Source organism: Parambassis ranga, chromosome 18, assembly GCF_900634625.1.
Source record: "Parambassis ranga chromosome 18, fParRan2.1, whole genome shotgun sequence".
In the NCBI taxonomy this organism is placed as follows: Eukaryota; Metazoa; Chordata; class Actinopteri; family Ambassidae; genus Parambassis; species Parambassis ranga.
The window spans coordinates 9,309,659-9,330,680 of NC_041038.1; the positions used below are offsets into that span (position 1 = coordinate 9,309,659).

The 21,022-nt window shown below is 42.6% G+C and overlaps 3 protein-coding genes across 3 annotated transcripts; 2 read left to right on the forward strand and 1 right to left on the reverse strand.

Moving 5' to 3' along the window:
• The first annotated feature begins 862 nt into the window (after nucleotides 1–862).
• Nucleotides 863–12,952, forward strand: acadvl (acyl-CoA dehydrogenase very long chain). Its single transcript, XM_028429157.1, has 21 exons — nucleotides 863–1,015; nucleotides 1,250–1,337; nucleotides 1,419–1,482; nucleotides 3,349–3,420; nucleotides 3,686–3,758; nucleotides 3,855–3,919; nucleotides 4,012–4,146; nucleotides 4,231–4,375; nucleotides 4,533–4,662; nucleotides 4,750–4,875; nucleotides 4,961–5,159; nucleotides 6,383–6,487; nucleotides 6,571–6,657; nucleotides 6,970–7,032; nucleotides 8,690–8,791; nucleotides 9,189–9,286; nucleotides 9,377–9,449; nucleotides 9,570–9,642; nucleotides 9,729–9,801; nucleotides 9,947–10,022; nucleotides 11,984–12,952. The coding sequence occupies exons 2-21, from the start codon at nucleotides 1,264–1,266 to the stop codon at nucleotides 12,119–12,121; spliced, it is 1,971 nt and encodes a 656-aa protein (XP_028284958.1). The 5' UTR covers nucleotides 863–1,015; nucleotides 1,250–1,263; the 3' UTR covers nucleotides 12,122–12,952.
• Nucleotides 12,953–13,673: 721 nt separating this feature from the next.
• LOC114450791 (odorant receptor 131-2) lies at nucleotides 13,674–15,743 on the reverse strand. Its single transcript, XM_028429177.1, has 2 exons — nucleotides 14,699–15,743; nucleotides 13,674–14,138 (listed from the first exon to the last, which is right to left on the reverse strand). The coding sequence occupies exons 1-2, from the start codon at nucleotides 15,649–15,651 to the stop codon at nucleotides 13,997–13,999; spliced, it is 1,095 nt and encodes a 364-aa protein (XP_028284978.1). The 5' UTR covers nucleotides 15,652–15,743; the 3' UTR covers nucleotides 13,674–13,996.
• A 983-nt stretch (nucleotides 15,744–16,726) lies between these two features.
• Nucleotides 16,727–20,630, forward strand: ponzr1 (plac8 onzin related protein 1). The gene is made up of 4 exons (XM_028429198.1): nucleotides 16,727–16,861; nucleotides 18,292–18,465; nucleotides 18,772–18,917; nucleotides 20,230–20,630. Exons 2-4 carry the CDS (start codon nucleotides 18,294–18,296, stop codon nucleotides 20,377–20,379), a joined length of 468 nt encoding a protein of 155 aa, XP_028284999.1. The 5' UTR covers nucleotides 16,727–16,861; nucleotides 18,292–18,293; the 3' UTR covers nucleotides 20,380–20,630.
• The last annotated feature ends 392 nt before the right edge of the window (nucleotides 20,631–21,022 follow it).

Here is a 21,022-nt window from a genome sequence, read left to right on the forward strand (position 1 = left end):
TGTAACCTGATCAGGTTAATTAGGTGTATGTATCCTTAAAAAGACGACAGTATATGACACGGGTAACATTAGCTCAACCTTCAAGCAGCCAAAATGAAGTAATACTTTTACTTTAAATTAAGTTGCAGATTAAAACATTTATTAAAGGCAAAGTATAAAAGTAGTTGGGGAAGTACACAGATAAGATACTACAGAATCAGAATTCCTTTATTTATCCTACAGGGGAAATTCTTTTTTGTTACAAATAGAAATCGAAGACGAAATTGAAATATATAATAAATATCTAAATACCTAGACAGCATTTAAATCCCTGAGTTGTATCTAAAGACGAACATATTCACTATTGTATAAAAACCTTTACATAGAGCATGACATGAATGTACCAAATTACTCAAATATATCCAAACGATTTCATTATCCTTTATATGATTTGCATTCTGTTTTTTCATTTTTTTTATCTGTTATAACATGATTAACGTGATAATAATTTAATATTCAGAAACACTAAAATTGTGGGAATAAATCTAAATTTAGCATTTCCTCAAGAATATGCAAGTTTGATTGCTGCAGCTGAATCATTGCTTTGAATGCTGATGTGAAGGATTGCTCTGAAATCTGCAATCTAACACATATAATGCTTAAAATGTGATAAAGACTACAAATATGGCTGCTTTGTATGCTTCTTGTGTGTCAGCCTGTCACTATGGTAACAGCCCTGCCTGCCATGTTAAACTCAGAGGAGACCTCAAAAAACCACTTTGAGAGCTAGAATTAGAAAATTCTGAATACAAGTTTGATAGAGCAGCATATCGTGAGCGTTTTCAGTAGAGGGCGCTAATGCAACGGCAGTAGAAACCTGACATACAGTAGAAGAAGAAGTACACAAAACAAGAAAACGACGAAGAAGACGAGAAAAATTGTTTGACCCGGTTAGAGGTTTGGCGACATTCACGTGAGGGAACGTTTGGCTGCTGCTCGGACACACGGGACGTGATTTACAGAAATAACTAAATAGGTCTGTCACGTAAATCGATATTATTCGTATTTTATAGGGCGACTTTTATTGTTCTAGCTGATTTTCTTGCGCTCAAACGACGAGTCAAAACAGCCAAGTTGAAAAACAAACGAACGTCGTTACGTAGCTGCTAGCTACCTGCTTTGTCAGAAGATACCTTCACATCGGCTGTCTCTTTTTGGTCGTGTATTTCTATTTCGTAAATAACATCTTCCGTTTCTTATTCTTCTCTAGAATAAAATAAAACCATGCTGCTTCGTAAAGTGAGCCAGTCTTCCGCAATTTGCGGCTCCATTCTCAGAATTCCTCCGGCGCTATCAGGGTAGGTTAAAGGCTTAAAGCTACATTGGAATGAAATTATATATTTTGTTTGTTTGAACTGTTATTTCCTGTCTGGAAACAGAGCTCAGCTTCAGGCCGGGGTTGCTGTCCAAAATGCTCGTCTCTACGCCAACCAGGCGGCCCAGGTACGATCAGTGTAAACTTATCATTCCACATATATTATGATATATATATTTGCTGCATGCTGTTGTATGTGATATTTTATAGTCTGTGTATTGTCCTTGTTGGACCTGGATGATATAACGCTGACTGACACCCTCCCCCCTCTCCCACTGGAAGTGGGGAAAAGTTCACTGGTCACGTGACTCCCTTATTAAAGGTGACACCATGAATGTGGGTGACACTGACTGCAGGGTTCACAGCAAGATATGGCACACGTCATACGAGCTGTACTTCACACTGCTGCATTGTTATACAAATCTAATAACTATATTGTTATTTGTTAACAATATATATTGTCAACAGCCTCATCAACTAGACTTTAGTGTGTAAACAGACAGGGTGTTTCCTGTTTGTGAAGCACCAGTACCCCCTTTGCAAGGTCACTCTAATATATAACAAAATCTAGTCTCTAGAGCTGCAATGTTAATATTGTAATCACTTCATAAAGATGGCAGTATATATGTATACAAAGATGAAATGTTTGAGTAATGATGTATCCCATTATCTATCTTTCCTGATGTCTCACAGCCTGCAAGTGTCACAGCAGTCTAAAATCTGTCAGACTCAGAATTCGGCTCAATTTAAGATATGATGCTGCAGTTTGTTTACATACAGTCAGCTTTTGTTTTGGCTTTGGAACAACAACTTGTAAAACACACTGGCAGCATGTCCAATTTTTATATGTTTATGTCTTTATATGTTACATTCACCTTCGCCCTCTACTGTCTGCCACTTGTATATATGGGGTGAGGGCATTGATACTACAGCTCTTTTTTCTAATATTATTGCTATTGTCGTTGGAATAAGTGCTTAAATTTGTAGCTTATAGGATGCAGCATAGCTACCACCTGTCTGAATGTTTTAAACATGTCACAAATTGTTGTGTAGCTTTTCAGAATTTTAAGACTTAAAATACCTCCTAACCAAGGACATGTTGAGTTGGCCAGCTGTTGCTAGCACACTGCAGACGTCTCACGTTGCATTGTGGCTGTTTTAAGCTCCTTGTCAAACTTAAAGAATTCTTTTGATAGCTACTTACCTTAGTAGAACTGCTTGATGATTGAATTTGTGTTGTAACATTTTGAAATATTATATATTTACTAATGAATTTGGGCTGGTAGGTGGATTAGTGTTCTGTAAGTGAATTACAGAAGTATGAGCACTTAGGCCCCGTTCACACTGGGGAAAAAAATGTGGCTTAAGCAGGATTTGGCTGCATCCAGATCAATCCAGATGTGTTTTTTTCCGAGTGTGAACACCTCCAATCCGGCTGAATCCAGTTTGATTTCAAGCCGGCTAGATCCACCCTCGAGAGGTGGATCTAGCAGGATTGGCTCAAATGTGGCTCAGGTTTGAACGCAAATGATTATTAGCCATATTACGAGGCGCCACCTAGTGGTTTGGAGAACAGCAAACACGCTGGATGAAGCCGGATTGAGTGCGGACACAACTGTGTGCTAGCCTGATTTGAAAATAGGTCTGAATGCATCCAGCTTAAAGGCTGTCTGGGCTCAATCCTACTCTAGCTGGAATGACTTTCTCCAGTGTGAACGGGGCCTAAGAAGGCAGATTAGTGTAAAGCACAGCTGGCCCTTGCATCACCTCTCACCCATTTGGAGCTCAGATCTTTTGGCATCTTTCCACACTGGTGTCCCGGCTGGACATGGAAAAACTTTCAATTATGTTTTCATTGGCTCTAAATCATGACACAGCACTGTACAACACAGTGTCTGACCCTGTTTACCTCTGATCTGTACCTGTATTTTCTTTTGATATGACATCTGTCCGTCTGTCATGGTGCACTTTTAAGCAATGTGTTTTTTTTCCAGGCAGTACTGGAGAAGCCTGAAGCAGTCACCGCTGATGCTGCCACTAAAGTGGAAAAGCAGACAGTTGCTGCTGTACGTTGATTACCCAGTATTGTTTTCTAAGTGTCTTTTAATCAACCTAATTTAGACAATTTAAGGAATTTGAAATATTTTGTGTATGATCTGCTTCCTGTGAATTAAAGGCAGCATTTATTAGGCCACAACGATGCAGGACAGTTAACATCCTTTTATTATGTCATAAAGCTACATGACAGGTTCCTGCACTGTGTTTGTGTTCGCACAAGTTATAGTTACCTATGTCTAACTGTGTTGTTGTGTTTGCCTTAATTTTCCACAGGAGTCCAAATCTTTTGCTGTCAATATTTTCAAGGGACAGATCTCGACTGCCCAAGTGTTCCCTTTCCCATCAGGTAATCCATTACACCATGTTGTTCTTATGTCTTAAAAACCTTTGAGTATTTATGTAGAGCTGAATAAATGTTGCTGTGTAATCGTTTGTGTCGCAGTACTTAATGAAGAGCAGGAGCAGTTCCTTCGAGAGCTTGTGGGGCCCGTCAGTAAATTCTTTGAGGTAATTTCAGCCCTCCTTGTATAAAATGTGTCTGGCCTCATGCTTTTAGCCTGCTAACAGCCTCCTGTTATGTGTCTGCTTCCTGTGGACAGGAAGTGAATGATCCGGCCAAAAATGATGCCTTGGAGAAGGTGGAGGATCACACCATGGAGGGCCTGAAGGAGATGGGAGCCTTCGGTCTGCAGGTCCCACCTGACCTGGGCGGCCTTGGTCTCTCAAACACCCAAGTAGGGATACTTCATCCATAATACACACACACAATTGTAATTAATGACTTGCCTGTTTTCGATAATATGATATCTCTTTTACAGTACGCCCGGCTTGTTGAGATCGTCGGCGGCCACGACATGGGCGTTGGCATCACCCTTGGCGCCCATCAGTCAATTGGGTTCAAGGGAATTCTGCTGTTTGGGAATCCGGCCCAGAAGGAGAAGTACCTGCCTAAGCTGGCCACAGGTGAGAGGAGCAGCATCAAGTGTTTGGATGTAGAGACACTCTTAGAGTTTAATTTAATTTCTGTAGTTTTCTGATTTGCTATGCTATTGTTAAACTAGGACCAGGAACAGAATTTAAAAAGTGTATAATTGCCCTGTATGTGTTTGTGTTCCTACAGGCGAGAATGTGGCTGCCTTCTGCCTGACTGAACCTGCCAGTGGTTCTGATGCCGCCTCCATCAAGACCACCGCGGTTCTGTCCCCCTGCGGAAAGTACTACACTCTTAACGGAAGCAAAATCTGGATCAGGTGAGGACATAGTGTATAAAGGTTTACCACAAGGTGGCGACATTGCATGTGCATGTCAAGTAATGTTGTTGATGTTTTTTTTTTCAGTAATGGCGGTTTGGCAGAGATCTTCACTGTGTTTGCTAAGACGCCCATGGAGGATCCCAAGACCGGGGAGATGAAAGACAAGATCACAGCTTTTGTTGTAGAGAGGAGCTTTGGAGGAGTGACAAAGTGAGCACACACTTTCACAGGCCACCTGTTTTTCATTTTTTATATTTTATATCTTTTCAACATCTCGTCTTCTTCTCACTTGCAGCGGCCCTCCAGAAAAGAAAATGGGCATCAAGGCGTCCAACACAGCCGAGGTGTACTTTGATAATGTCAGAGTACCAGTCGACTGTGTGCTGGGTGAGGTTGGAGGTGGTTTCAAAGTGGCCATGAACATCCTGAACAATGGCCGCTTCGGTATGGCGGCGGCCCTCTCCGGCACCATGAAGAGCGTCCTCGCTAAAGCTGTGAGTATATGCCCTTTATCAGCAGGATGTGAGGTTGCAAAGCTGTTCTTTCGAAATCTATAGCTTTCACTTACACCTGTTTCTATATGTGCTGTCAGGTTTCCCATCTGTTGCATTGTTTCTTGTGTACGGTTTGGTTTACATTTGCCATCTATGTGGGTTAGTGGGAAATTCCCCTACGGTTAGCTTGTTGTGTTTCTGCTAGGCATCTTTTTGCTGAGGTTATCACTCACAATCAGCTTAGCTCACGTTTGTCTCAGGGAAGACACGAAGATTAGAAGTTTAGGCAGATGTGCGTGTCTGCGGTATATCTCCACCCTGTGTTTAAACATAAGGTGAGTCGCAGCAGGCTCATGCTGAGAAACATGAGTTTTAACATCTCAGATATATTTTGTCGGGCACAATGCACACCTCAAAATCAGTCCAATATATAAGCGTGACAACAGAATTTTTTTTTTTGTTGCATCTACACAAAATGGGCATACTATCACCTCCTTACAGGGTTGCGTTTGTGTCAAAGATCATTACTTACTCTCTCTCTCTCTCTCTCGATCTAGACATGCAGACATTGTGGTTGTTTGTGTCTGAAGCTAGTGTAGTTGTGTAATTTGCCGCTATGCTATTGCTGCTACTACTGTGAACTGATATGTACATGTTTGCACAGTGTATGTGGATGTGTGTGTGTAAGTGGGAATGGATATGAGTGTTTTATATATTACCCAAATCCTGAGGCCGGACCCTGAAAGTGCAACTAAATTTCGTTGTATTTTTGTACAATGACAATAAAGTCTACATGTAACTGTAAATTATAATATTTAAGTCCGTTTGTAATACAGTGAAATTGCCCGTGTGGGATGAAAGTGACTTAAGAAACCTTTGATAATGGTATAATATTGGGGAAAACCCCTGTGAGTAACTGAATAAGTGGGTGAAGCACATGCAATATAGACATGATATGAGTGTTCTCATGCAAATAGAGGAAGGAGTTAAAAAAAAATTAAAGAAATAAATTCAGAACAGTTGTTTTTCAGGTCACATTACCACAATCTTTTGCAGATCATCACAACACAAATCATCCCCTTGTTGTGTTCCTCTTTCTGCACAAAAACTAGACAGCAACAGGCCTTCTAGGGCCAAAAAGTCTGTTGAAAGCTTTGTGGTTGGCTTCTAAAATATGAGGAAGTCAAACTTCTGCAACTGATATTTGTTTTTAATTCTTTCAGGTTGACCATGCAGCCAACAGGACCCAGTTTGGGAACAAAATCCACACCTACGGAGCCATCCAGGAGAAGATGGCTCGCATGGCCATGCTGCATTACGTCACTGAAGTGAGACGTTGAATCAGCTGAACGGACTCTGCACATGTGTTTAAATATCTCTCTGATGTTTCTTCTTCTGCGTCCTTTTACAGTCAATGGCCTACATGATCAGCGGGAACATGGACAGCGGAGCAACTGAGTTCCAGATTGAAGCTGCCATCAGCAAGATCTTCGCCTCTGTAAGAGCTTTAGCAGCACGTGTTGTTGTGTAACAGAGGTTGCAGCTTTTAATGGGAACCTTTTTTAGATATTTGTTTGCATTCTCCAGCTTCTGTTTTGTATTTATTGTGATTATTCTTCTGCTCTGTGCTCTGGATAGCACTTGTCGTCTTATTTGTGTTTGTTCCTTATTCTGTGGAAGAAGTCTCAGGGTAGTGAATACAGGAAATAACAAGGCTTGATTGTGGGCCTAAGAGGAACGTGACTTGGCGATGTATATGGTAACGTGAGCTCATTTTCATCTCTGGTTGTTTATTTTTAATGTGTAACAGGAAGCGGCATGGACCGTGACAGACGAGTGTATTCAGGTTATGGGCGGCATGGGTTTCATGAAGGTGAGTACTTGGTCCACATCCTGTCATATACACAAGTCAAATCAAAAGCTGATCGTCAAAAGAGTCAAAACACATACACAACCGCTCCAGAAACTTGTGTTTATTCTGACCACTCAAATAAAGGACATTTTGGGTATAAAGTGGCAGTTTATACTGAAGGAACCTTTCTGAAAACAGACTCATTTCCAGAAAATGAAACTAGTTTTTTAACCACAATAACCAAGGTGTTATTGGCTCCTGAATCATATACTGTGTTCAGAGATGTCAAAGATTTGTATCTAGGGGTGCATGTTTTTGGACAAGAAACATCTTTTCTGTTGTAGAAATAAACATGAAGATTGGTAAATAACGCTGTAGTGCTGGTAAAGTTCAACGTGGCTCATCTTTTCGCGATAGTTGTTGATTGATCATCACAACTGTGAGAGCATTGTCCACAACACCCCACACTCACCTTAGTTGATGGAGATGCTGGTCTCGGCTGCGGTGTCATGTTAGAGCACCTGATTGATGCAGACAGCATGACAGCTGATGATGGTCTGCTCAGAACTCCATGTAAATGTTAAACAAAGAGTTAAAAAAAAAAAATAAGAATCGCCCGTGGACTTTGTATGATTTATTCTGTTTGAACTGGCGTGGGCTGGACTTTGGACACCCCTGCCCTAGAAAGTGCTGTGTTGGCTTGTTTTTCTTGTTTTGTTTTTGAGTTTGTTACCTTACTGTGTAATATTTGTGCATAGTTAGGCCATAACATTACAATACACATACCACCCACAATGGAATGACGCAAAGCTGGATTAAAATTTCTCCGGTAGGTATAAAATAAAGCAGAAATAATACAATGCAGAGCTGCTGCTTGTGTTTCAGTTGCACTGTAACTTTATAACATTGCATTTTCAAAATCGGTACGATCGAAACTCATACACAAAGATGTCAGGAAGCCTTGAAGTTTCTGGTTTTGAGTTTTTCCTGCTTTGCTTGCATCTCTGTGTCGTTTAATCAGCTCATCAATAATTGCCACAAAGGCTTTGTTGCAGCTATGACAAAGGCTGCATATATAGTGTGTGTGTGTGTGAGGTGCTCTTTTTTTGTGTTATTGCATTTACTGAAACCACACAGACGAGATTGCATTCCTGCGAAGCTGTTCACAGGAGTACAGTCTCACCAAAGCTCTGTTGATCAGCTTAAAATAAACCTGACGATTCAGGTTTGCACACTGGAAAGTGTGCTCAGTGGTGGAAAGGCGCAACACCGCAGAGGTGGTGGTGAATTTGGTGCACTGTGCAGGCACGTGGGTGGACAACTGTACCAGAGAGGACTTGATGCCAGGACAGAAATGGAAAATTTGCAGTTTTAAATAGCTGAAATGTTTCTGCAAATAAGTTGTGTTGAGCAGTGTGAAAAGAAGACACTGAGACAACAGGCTATCTTTAGTTCTGCTCTCAGTGTTTCATTTCACCAAGGACGCTTAAAATAAAGCTTTCAAAAGAACCATGTTCCGCTTTAGTGCTGCCTTATTTCAGCTTGTGACTTGTGTATGCGGTTTTGAAATGTTTGCTGCAAACATGAGGCTTTAAGAGAGAAATGAAGTTTAAGATTAACAGCTTGATTCTGGCCTTATTCATAAAAGTCCGTACATCATCCTTGTTTGTTTCCACAGGACACCGGAGTGGAAAGAGTGATGAGGGATCTGAGAATTTTCCGAATTTTTGAGGGCACAAACGATATCCTGAGGCTGTTTGTTGCTCTCAACGGCTTCCAGGTAACATGAAACCTCTGTGAATTAACATGTTTGAACGCTGTGTGGATCTGATAAGACGTGTGTGTGTGTGTGTGTGTGCGTGTGTGTGGAAAAGTACAGAGGAAGTGATTTCTGCTGCCAGTCTCGAAACTGTACTTCCTACGTGCACTTTGAGACACCGCAGCATCGTGTAAGCTGAACAATGTGATTGAGAAGCAACTTCCTAAACGCTGACATCAAAGATGAAGCGGCGCCAAAGGCCGTCTGCGGCGTCTTAACGTTAACATGTGAACCACTACACAGATTACAGCTAGTGGCCAACTAGTATGTAGTCTTAAGAATGAGAAGAAGAGTCCCCATGATGAGCTGTTCTAGCATCGAGCCCACAACTTTGAATCATATCTTTGCTCCTTTCCAGAATGCTGGAAACCAGCTGAAGAACCTACAGAAGGCCCTCCGGAACCCTCTTGCCAACACCGGGCTGCTCACAGTGGAAATCTCTAAGAGAGCCAAAAGGTTGCATCATACTTCCAACTCTCTGAAGTGCTATGTATACATTCTGTTTCGTTTTATATATAATGCCGGCTATCTCTGGTGTCTTTGTAGAATAGCGGGTTTCAGCACGGGCCTGACTCTGCAGGGAGCAGTTCATCCTGAGCTTGCAAAGAGCGGCGACCTGGTATGTTAACTTATCGGCAGGACTTGCCTGAAGCGGAGTGAGTGGGTGTGTCTAGTGGTATTTTTTTGTGTTTTAATTTCCACTTGTGTTGCCTTGTGTGTTTGTTCTTCTGCTCTGCAGGCGGTTAAAGCCATCGAACAATTCGGAGCCGTCACTGAGCAGCTTTTGATCAAACACGGCAAGAAGATCATTGGTGAGTGTGCGTTTGTGTGTTCCAGGCATCTCTCTCTCTTTTTAAGTTTGCTGTGAGTCGGCTCAACGAGCGGCTTCGTTTTTCAGATGAGCAGTTTGTCCTGAAGAGAGTTGCAGACTGTGCCATTGACCTGTACGCCATGGTGGTCGTCCTGTCCAGGTACGCAGACGGAGAACTTACTGTCCCCATTTCACTCGTCCGTCCTGTCTCTGCACACTCCCACTCAGGTTTCACATACAAACTCCTACATAGCCAGATATGACATATGTTGTTTTTTTGCCTCCCCCCCTTTCCTGTGCTGCAGGGCTTCTCGCTCTCTGAGTCAGGGCCATGCTTCAGCTCAGCATGAGAAGATGCTGTGTGAGACCTGGTGTATGGAGGTAAGATCCTCTTCAGACCCAGACAGATACTGCCACTTTAGTTACTGTGGGTCACCACCACATTACTTTAGTAGTCCAAAATGGACAAGCCGAACTTAAACTTTCAAGGCACTCTTTTGCATTTTTAAGCGACAGCCAGCAGCTCATGCAATTTACAATTTCACCACTAGATGTCACTCAATCTTAAGTACCGGTCCTCTAAAGCAGCGGTCCCCAACCTTTTTTGCACCACGGACCGGTATCATGTAAAACAATACTTTCACGGACCGGCACAGAAAAAAAAGTGCATAAAGAGACAACTTACTCTTATGCTTAATTAGTGGGAGCCTTTGAGCTTTCTCAGCAATGAGGCGGTCCCATCTAGGGATAATGGGAGACATGACACCCGAAGTGTGTTTCTTATGTCCAGTCCACTCCGTAATTTTGTTTTGGCCGTCATTAATTGCTTCAGTCGTTCTTGTTCATGTTTTCTTCCATGGCTTGTCTTTTAATGCAGGGTGCTCGGTCTCGCAGTTTTGAAGGCTTCGTTGCCTCATTTGCGAGTCTGTCGCCACATATCACTCAGAGCGGACTTGGTGTGTGAGAATCACCTGTTGCAATAAATCCGTATTTTAAATAGGACTCCTGATATAGTCTTTTAAATGCGGGTTTCTTTTTCTTTGAAGGGGTAGGCTCCTCTTCTTCTGTCTCCTCGTTAGGCCTTTTCCCCTTTCCGAAGAAGCTCTCCAAAGACGTTTGTTTTTTATTCATTTTTGCTGCTTGTGGGCTTAATTTTGGGGCCGTATCCCGTGACCGAGACAAGCGTCTGGACAGGTGCTTAAAGGCACAGGCGGATGAATCTGATCGATTTATAAATGAAACAGCTTTCAGACTCAGATAATGAATAATATATGTTTTGCTCAGTCTTTCTGTGCGGCCCGGTACCAAATGACCCACGGACCGGTACCGGTCCCCGGCCCGGTGGTTGGGGACCACTGCTCTAAAGATACGTTCTGACTGCAGGCTAAAGTGACCCAAATCAGATTTTTTTGCCCATATGTGACCTGTATCTGATATTGTCATGACAGTCTGAACAGCTCAATTCCGATTATTTATTTATTTATTTATTTATTTTTTTTTTTTATTTTTTTTTTTTTTTTTTTTTTTTATACCCGATCCAGGCCACTTTCATATGTGGTCCTAAATCCGATATGTATCCGATTTTTTGCAATGCGACCTCAGTTTGAATGGCTATGCGGCATATATCCGACTTTTGTGTCAGTGAAAGGCGACAGACGTCACAATTCTGCGACACAGGAGCGGGCAGACAAGCGGTGTTGTTAGCAACAAAGCGCTTGTTGCCAGGAAGTAGAGCCCGACTCCAACACACTCGCTCACAAATGAGGGAGATGTCGACTCTCTTGCCGTGAAAGTGACACAGAAAGGCGCTCGCAGACATATTCAAAGGTTCTCGTCATTCTGAAATTATGAATGAAGTCAGTGTCGCTACAAGCAGTCACATCACTATCCCACACGCATCTCTGTACAGACGCTGCAGCTGCTGCTCTCGTCCTTCTCAGTGTTCTTCTTAATATTATTTGGTTGTAATTATGTTGGCTACAATCAGACATTAACGTAAACAAAGCCACACAAGCACACATTGTGTGACGTCGTGTCCTCTTCTGCGCATGCGGGTCACTTCAGGGCCGCAGTCGGTTCACACAGGAGAGTGGTAGCAGTCGCATTATATTTTTGTGTAAACACCAAAAAATCTGAATTCGGCATCAAGACCTGCAGTCTGAACGTAGCCTAAGACTAGAAAAACAACATCGCATATTACAAAGAATAAATCCAGCATATCACGTTACATTGTGTGTAAAGAAAAAAAAAGAGAAACTAGTCAACACACCATCCATTTCTCAAAGAGATCATGAATTTTAGCAAGGAGCCGTTTTAACTTAATCCTCCCTTCACCTCCTCAGGCCCACGACAGGATCATGCGCGACATCACGCTGCTTCGCTCTGGAGAATCCAAACAGCTCTTTAAGAACCTGCGCTCCATCTCTGGAGCCCTGGTGGAAAATGGAGGAGTGGTTTCTCCTCACCCACTGGGTTTCTAAACACCACACACACTCTACATATCCATGTCTGTTTTTGGTGATTTCTGTCTGTCATGAAAGCCAAGTTCTTCCACACTTTTTTGTTATTATTGCCATCACTATCTCTGCCACACATCAGTGCCCTTTTCCATCTGCTCTGTTTAATGCTTGATGCTGTTTTTATTTAGACTCGAGGCCTTTGAGCTGATGTTTTATTCTACAGTAAATTAAAGGGAATTTAATTACATCAGAGACGTCACCACTTAATTTACACCTCAACCTTCATCACTAAGTTTTTTTCTGTACATAACAAAACAATATCAATGCATTTTTAGAGGCAGGAAGCCAGATAACAGGGATATGGTTTAACTTTAATGTGGTAAAAAAGTATTTAAAGGACAGAGTTTTACCTGTTAATCTGCATCGTGTCTCAATGTATATAACTATGCTGTCTATGTACTTTAATGCCTTTTCAACTTCTCAGACACAAACCGTTTGCCTTAGAAACCGGTCCACAGACGCGGTGTCAGAGCTTTCTTATTAACACACAGACCACACGTCTGTACTCACATCAGCCGCATTAAGAATATGTGTTTATATCCTCGGCTGAAGGTAGCAGCCTTCACTGGCTGTAATTGTAGATAATGGACTATCTGCATGACTTCTTCCTGCTTAAACTCGAACCAGTTGTACATATAACAGAGTGAGGTAAATATTTGCTGTTGTTAAATAGGATCAGGTGTCATCGGTCTACAGTTATAAGACGTCTGATTCATTAGATTTAGATGGATTTGTTAAGATCCACTGTGAACAAGTTGTTTGGATGAATAAAACCTGCCTATCCATCATTTACCTGCCTGAGCAAACATTTGTGAACACAGTGCACACCCATGTAACTTTAACTTATTTGGTTTTTTTTTGCAGTTTTTCTTTTACTTAATATCCTTTTGTCAGGGCTATATTTTTTTTTATCTTCCTTGCTGCCAAACTTATTTCCTGTTTCTGTTGTATTCATAACAAACTGCCCCTTTAGTTTCACTTCTGCAGACCAGCTCTTCCAGGGCAAACGCTTGACAGGAATGCCCGTAAACGCTTCATGAGAAGCCGCCTGATGCTGTGTGAAATGCAAACAAGAACCCCTTCCTGCTCTTATACACACACACACACACACACACACTTGCTTGGCAAGCGTTGGTCCTGTGGGTGCGAGACTGAGACGGATGAGAACTCACAAGGCCTGAGGTTTTTTCTTGTTAAGAATTTCCCGGGGCATGTGTGTGGCACCGTTTGATTCAAACCCAACCGACAAGTTTAGGTGACAACTAAGCAAAAGGTCCCTGTGTGCAAACGCCCTCCACCTATAATGCTGGCGTAGCTGAGAAGAAGAGATCAAAGCGGAGGAAATGTAAAACTGCTTTCTTCAGAAAGCAGCCATTATAGTTCCTTTGTTACCTGGGGGAGCTACAGATAATATATTGTTAGCTTGAAATGAAGAGATTAAAGTAGGGACTTTTGTGTTAGTCGGCCATGTTGTTTTTGTTTCATAGTCCTGAAATTAGTGGATTAAGCCCAGTAAATTCACAAAGTTTTTAATATCCACATCTATACTATGACACAAACAACATTCAACAGATTATAATCCCACATGCAGGACTGTTTTATAGCTTAAATCCCTGGACCGGCCCGGGAAGTCCACAATCAAGAGAGCTGTCCACTCTGCTGGCCACTGAGCATTTCCCCTGTTAGTCAGCATGTGTGTTCACCAGATGAAACTTGAGGCCAAAATATAAACATGCAGCACGTCCCCTACATCTCTTAAGTGTTTCAGGTCAGGGTAAAACCTCACTGACTTATGTCCATATGTTCCAGCGTGGACCCTGACCAGCTTTTTCCCCATCAGGCATTGTCCGTGTCGCCTTGACATGAGTGCAGGTCATGTGAGGAACTCCTGACTGGCATCGGCCACGTTTCTTCCTCCATTTCTGGGACTCGGGTGGAGTCCAGGGAGATGATAGTTTGAGCTGTCGAAGTTCGCTCCCTGAAGGACGGAAGAACAGAGTCACTAAAAATTCCAAATCACTTAAAACAAAAGTGCAAAAATATTCACTCTAGTTACTCATGCAGTCATATTGAATCCACTAGCTTTACATGGATGTGTGTGTTTTAGTATTAGTCACTGCTCTTCAAAGAACTCACGTGTGTTCTTTGAAGAGCAGGTGTATTATGCATATACATATATGCATATATACATAATATATATATGCATATATACATAATAAGGTGTATTATTATTATTGTATGTTTATTGTACTGGATGCAATTTTTTCAAATGCAAACCTCAAAATCTGCAGAATTATGCTTTTATTTTCTGTTTTTTAGAAACATTTTTCCCATGATGCCAAGTTTTTGGACAGTTTCCTTTTGAGAAATAATGAAAAATCCAGTAGCAGCCTATTATTTAGACATACCTCAGTGGTTGTAACACACTTTATCCAGATTGTGAAACGCCTTAATAACTGTTGCAATCTGCCCATTAATGGTGAAAACTCCCAAACTTGTATAAATAAATCTCATGACTGGAGTATGGGTCTGGCAAACCTTGTTTCGAGGTGCATGTGATGAGGCCAGTTGGCTCGCACAGTCCATCCGAGGACACTCTTCAAGTATCGGGAACAGCAGGGGAATCTGTGACTCAACTGCTCCATAAGTTCCTCTTTACGCAAACCGTACACCACCGGGGCGACGCACTGCGCCAAGCTGAAGAAGGCGAATATAACCACGCCTGAGAGCTCCTTGGTCTCCCGCTGGATAAACGTCCGATTGAGCAGAATAGTCAGCACAAAGTTCACAAAGTTTGGGATGAGGTAAACGGCCAGCTGAGTGCCGTGCAGGGCGATGGTCTTGCACGCCGTGCGGTTGCGCCGATTGAGCACTCCAAGCCGCCGTCCCTCCACCAGAATCCTCACGTAGCTGTACAGTATGAGCAGCGTGCAAAGACCCAAGAACAGCACCTTCTGCAGTTTACCTTTCTTCAGCTGCTCCGGACCACACTCCCCGTTATATGTGTCTCTGCCGCTGTGGGAGTCCGGCTGCAGCAGCAAACCGAGAGGGATCACCAAGGCCACCATCCAGGTGAGCACACCCAGCAGCCAAGGCCAGTGCCCCGCGGCGCAGGCGGCGCTGTAGCGCAGTGGATGGCACACGGCGCAGTAACGGTCCAGGGCCATCACCGTGAGCGTCAGGAGGATGTTGGAGGCGCTGCTGATCAAGATGGTGATCATGGCGAGGCACGCGGAGTGGCCCGGCTGAGCGCGCAGGTGGATCTGGTAGTAGAAGATGCTGCTCATGCCCAGGTGAACCAGCGCGGACACCAGCAGGTGGAAAACCAGCACAAAGCGGGCCTGGCTGCGCAGCCTCTGCTCTCGGACTATGGTCCAATTGATGATGAGGTTGAAGAAGAGCAGCACCGAGAAGGACACCGTGGACACGTAGAAGCGCACACAGGTGTAGTCCCTCACTTCTGCTGAGGAGTTGGTGTTGTTTAGCATCATTCCTCAAGTGGGTTTGGATGGAGAAAATAAGGAGGACAGCGGAGGAGCTGATGGAGAAGGAAGCGTGTCCGCCGCATGATCCTCTCTGTCTGCTGTCTCAACGAAGACTGAAAACACCCGCTGCCTCTCTCTCTCTCTCTCTCTCTCTCTCTCTCTCTCTCTCTCTCACACACACACACACACACACACAACTATTTAAGTTCTACCCTGTGACTGGATGTCCCCACTATGCAGAAAGGTGCAATATATTTATATATTTATATATTTATAATTTCAAATGTATAACATGTGTAACCTCATACGAAACACTGCATATAGATTATATTTATATCTGTGCACCCACTCCTGTGTATATTTCTTTTTTTAATATCTTTTCTTTTAATAATATCTTTCATATCATGAATCTCTTTTTATATTAAGCTTTTCAATCAGTTCAATCTAATAAAAAATGTCTAGAAAGTTTTGGAACAAAAGCTGTAAAATAAATAAATATATACGTCCAGTAAGTACTTACGTATCTGGCGCCCTCGTGTGGTCATATCTATGCAGTGCAAGACAAATGTCTCGCCGCAACATCGCTTTATGGGAGAACAGCTTAAAATAATGCCCAATTTTATTTCGTAGGTTGTGTTTCATGTTGTGAAAAAAGTCTTTTTGATCCAGTCTCTTTTTAATAATCCTAAATTATTCAGAGGAACCAATAACTTTGTTACTGTGTGTAGAGTTAAGGTACTTCTTCCTGCTGTTTAATATCAGCACGGCCACACGGGGGCGCCAGTGTGTCATTATTATCGTCAGGTGCACATTTGTATGTCACTTATGGTTTCATTTTCCTACCCATGCAAAACACACGAATATGGTGGATGCATGTAAATGAAAAATAGCAAACAAACTTTGTCCTTTATAAATTATGCAGAATACTGAAAGGACAGCGTGGAATATGTTGTTTATGTGCAGAACACAAAGTGTTCTCCTTACCTCTGTCTGCCATTCAGATGTTTTTAGTCACATGCAGAATACAGGCACATAAATAATATGAACAATTATTAAATATGTGTATCTCTTACAGTGACGCTATAGTGTGTGTGTGTGTGTGTGTGTGTGTGGGCTGGCTTCCAGGTGACACCACCTCTCTCCACTGCTTCAGTTATTTTCACGCTGAGGTAAAAACGAGTCACTTCTTCTTTGACCACGGAACCAAAGAATAAAGGTGAGAGCAGATTTGTATGTTTTTATTTATTCATTCTTTAACTTTAGCAGTCTTTGTGAAGACAGCACACGTATGTAGAATGTTTTACTTTTTATTACTTTATTGTAATAATTAACCTAAGTTTGCATGACTACAATCCCCCCGAAAAACTTGAAGAAGATTATAATTAATTATAATCACTGGGGAAGCTGTTGTCATGATCCTGAGTTCTTTTGGGGTTTGTTTCCTTGTTCTGGGTTTTGTATTTATCAGTTATTGTGATTTTGTGAGGCTGGGGTTCTGTTCCTGTATCTTCTTGTCCATGTGGTGTTGTCTCGCCTTGTCTCGTGCTTTCTGTTTTACTTTGGCGGTCCTTTCCTCCTCGTGTATTGTCTTGTGTTTTACTTTCTGTGGTTTCCCTCCTGTTGTGGTTACCTGCTCCTCCCTGATGTGTCCCACCTGTGTCTCATTGTCTCCCCTGCTCATTGTGTATATAGTATAGTATACTTTGTCTGTCCCTCCACTTGTTGCCAGTTCGTCTCGGCGTCTTTGGGTGTCTGTGGGTTTTGTTTGTCCGTCCAAGCCTTGCCTCAGGTCCTGTTTGTGCTGCACGCCTTGGAGCCACTCCTCAGCCTCGGTGGCTCGTGGCCCGGTAATGCTCACCTGTGTCTCATCTGCCATAGACTTCCAGAGTTCCTTGCCATAGGTCTTTGCTCTGTCTAGTGTTTTCCTGTGGCCTGTTTTTGCCCAGTATCCTTTAGTTTCCAGAGTTTTTGTTGCTGTGCTTATGTTTTTAGTGTTTTTTGCCTGTGGATTTTCCCGGTGACCCTTAGATGTGTCTGAGATTTCCTTTTAATAAAAGACTATATTCTGATTAACTGCCCTGTGTCTTCGCACTTGTGTCCGCCTCCCCCACAAATCCTGACAGTTGTAACAAAGCAGGAGCTCCATACATGTTATTTTATTTGACTCTTAAAGCCTAATTTGCATCGCTCAATATGAATAATTGTGCGTTTGTTTAAAAAAACGTTGAGAGCCACTGCTCTGAATTAAACATTTAAGCTGATTTAGTGAATAAACCTAAACTAACAGCTTATATCTTTTATGCAAACACTTATTTTTTATGAAAGTAAGTTTATAAAAGGACTGAAGTCGGTCAGTAATGAAACAAGATATGAATAAAACTGATGCTCTTGGTTAGCTAGCAGCCTGCTAACCTCCTGCAGGCTCTTCCTTTGGGAATTATCATGATTTTCGCACAATAATTTAGTTTAAACAGTGTAAACATGTAAAATGTAGAACTTGAAACAATAAATCAAGCTACCGATGGATGACTCTCTGCCTGATGAAGATGGACCATAGTTGATACATTCAGGACACTTATTATTCAAACAGTACCAACACTGTGACCATGATACAATCACAGTGAGTGAATGCTCTGTATCTTGCAGGCATGGATACCCAGCAGCCCCGCATCGTCTACCAGCCAGGTCCAGGCGCCTACCAGCAGCCAGGTCCGACCGTCTACCAGCAGCCGACCCAGGTGGTGACAGTCACCACTACTACTCAGGGCAGTTCGACATGGAGCACCGGCCTCTGTGATTGCTGCTCTGATATGGGCACTTGTAAGTCAACCCATTCACACCTTCTGTCTATGTATATCCAATATGGCCCCCAATGATGAAACGACAGTCGGAGAACATTTTGAAATAGTGGCGTTGAAGTAGCAACCACTGGTGAGTCTGCAGTCCTGATGTGTGTTAGTGAACTTGCAGCATTGCTCAATCTCACATGTCAGGGGGCTGTAGTGTTTGGGTTTCATTCTGGTTGCTCACTGAAATGTCCAGGGCAGTCATAACAAGTGAACACACACCACTTCATATAGGATTGGTGCCATATTTCGTTGATGACATTCTCCCTCTCCCCTCAAGGTTGCCTTGGATACTGGTGTTTCCCCTGCATGCAGTGTCAGACAGCCAATGATCATGGCTGGTGCTGCCTCATGCCTTGCCTGGATGTCTGTTGTGTGGTGTCCTGCCTCCTTCGATCCTCCATCAGAGAGCGCCACAACATCCCGGTAGGACACATAATCTTCATCCCCCCTGTCGGGATTAAATGTCCAAAGTTTAATGTTGGTGTAAATTTGTGTGACGGAAAATACTGGAAACTGAAAAGACAAACTCTGATGCTAATCTCAGTGTGTCTGGTGCAACTGTGGTTGGTTGTTGATGATGATGACACAGGCTGCAGCAGCTGCAGAACTGTGTGAACATCTAAGCATATAGTTGCTATAAACGTATATAAAAGGCTCGTATTAATCCTGTTAATACTGCTTTACATCAACCCCACTGCAGTTAAGTTACCTAGGTTCCAGGTTCTGTTTAATCTCAGCGTCAAAGACGTCATGGGACAAATGGGAGGGAGACGGAGTGCCTAATCTGTGTCCGTATTTTGCTTGGTGTCCTTTAAACATCATTTTTATGAGTCTTTTATCGCGGCACGTTGCCTGACCCACTGTTGAGACACGTTTACCAGCACACACACAAAAGTTTTTATTGTTTATTAAGACCAAGAAAGTTGTTATCTAGCATTTGTCAGTGACGCTGATAACATGCTATAAGTGGACTGGTGAAATCCCAAAGGGTGACTGGGTTGTGTCGGCACAGTCCTGACTAATCACATAAGTAGTGGTGAGACTGTGCCCTTTGTACCCTCCAGTCCATCGCTTCACATCTTTGATTTATGAGGTTAACCAGGGGGAACGGCAGTGTAGAGTCCCTGCAACGTCACTGAAGGACATGTTCTTTAAAGGTTTTAAAGGTAGGGTAGGAGGTTTTGAAAACTCAGTGAGAGTCAGCCAGATTTGGAAAGTAAACACATGCCCCTTTCTCTCGGAGCTCACCCTGAAGCCACGCCTCCCAACCACATGGACGCGCATTACCTGAAGACGAGCTGCGATCTGTGACTTCGGCCATCATGCACGTACCTCTCTGGTGCGCACAGAGCAGGAAGAGAGTGACAACCAGCCAATACTCCGCGCAGGGTCCACCCAGAGGATTGGCTGATGTTTTTAGCATTTTATAGCTTCCACAGATGATTCATATTCTTCGTTTTAATGCGAAACTGCCGAACTAATCGGTTGCTATCGGATTGTAAAGAGAAGTTTCACTAATTTAACAAAAAGTGCATCAGAATGAAATCTCCTACCCGACCTTTAAGTTTAGGGCAGCCTGCGATTGTGTCTGGATTATGTCTTGCAGGTGTAATCTTAACAATGCTCGCCTCTTAGCATGCTAACATTTGGTAGCCGCCACCCTAAAGAACAGTGGCTCCTGCTGCTGCTGGATTTAATCCCTCTTCTTCCTCTTCTTCCTCGTCTTCTCCTTTAGGGTTCGTTCTGTGACGACTGCTGTAAGATCCTGTGGTGTTACACGTGTGTGTGGTGCCAGATGAGCCGTGAAGTGAAGATCAGGGGCAGGCAGCAGCCGGCCACCACCTCGGTGGTCACCACGCAGGTCAGCCCTGGACACCAGTACTAGCAATGAACAGGCGGTCTGAATCCAGCCCCCCCCCTAAAATAACGTTGTCATGATTAAAACATGTTTGTACTATAATCTGTGTCAGTATCATGCAGTGGTATCATGCTGTTGTAATCTCCATATTTGTCTTAATATTATATCCAGATGTTTTTAAGGTTTGTTGCCATACTAGTACAATACAAATAATAATGTCAGGTAATGTTATTGTCCTACCTTTTATTCTGGCCAATAAAAGCTGTTTCATATAAGAACATGAAGCTTTTTTTTCTATCTAACAAAAAGTGCAGTGTCTTTAAAAACACATTTTTACATTTTCACTTCTGTCAGTGATGACAGATGATGTGAAAGTTGCATCAAAGAAGATACATGGAAGTGAAAGATTACTGTGAAAGTCATGTCCTCTTTTTGTTCCCACCACAGTGGTGTTTGTTTGAGACTCATAATGAATTGATTAGCTGACACTCAAAGAGTCTTAAGGCACCATCCTGGTGATCTTACAATGGTATTATTATTATTATTATCATCATCATCATCATTAATATTATTATTATTATCATTATTATTATTAAGAGGAACTTTAAGTTGAAACACGAAGTTGAAACGGCTGTTGCTAATCTACAGCACTTTGTTCCCTAATAGCATG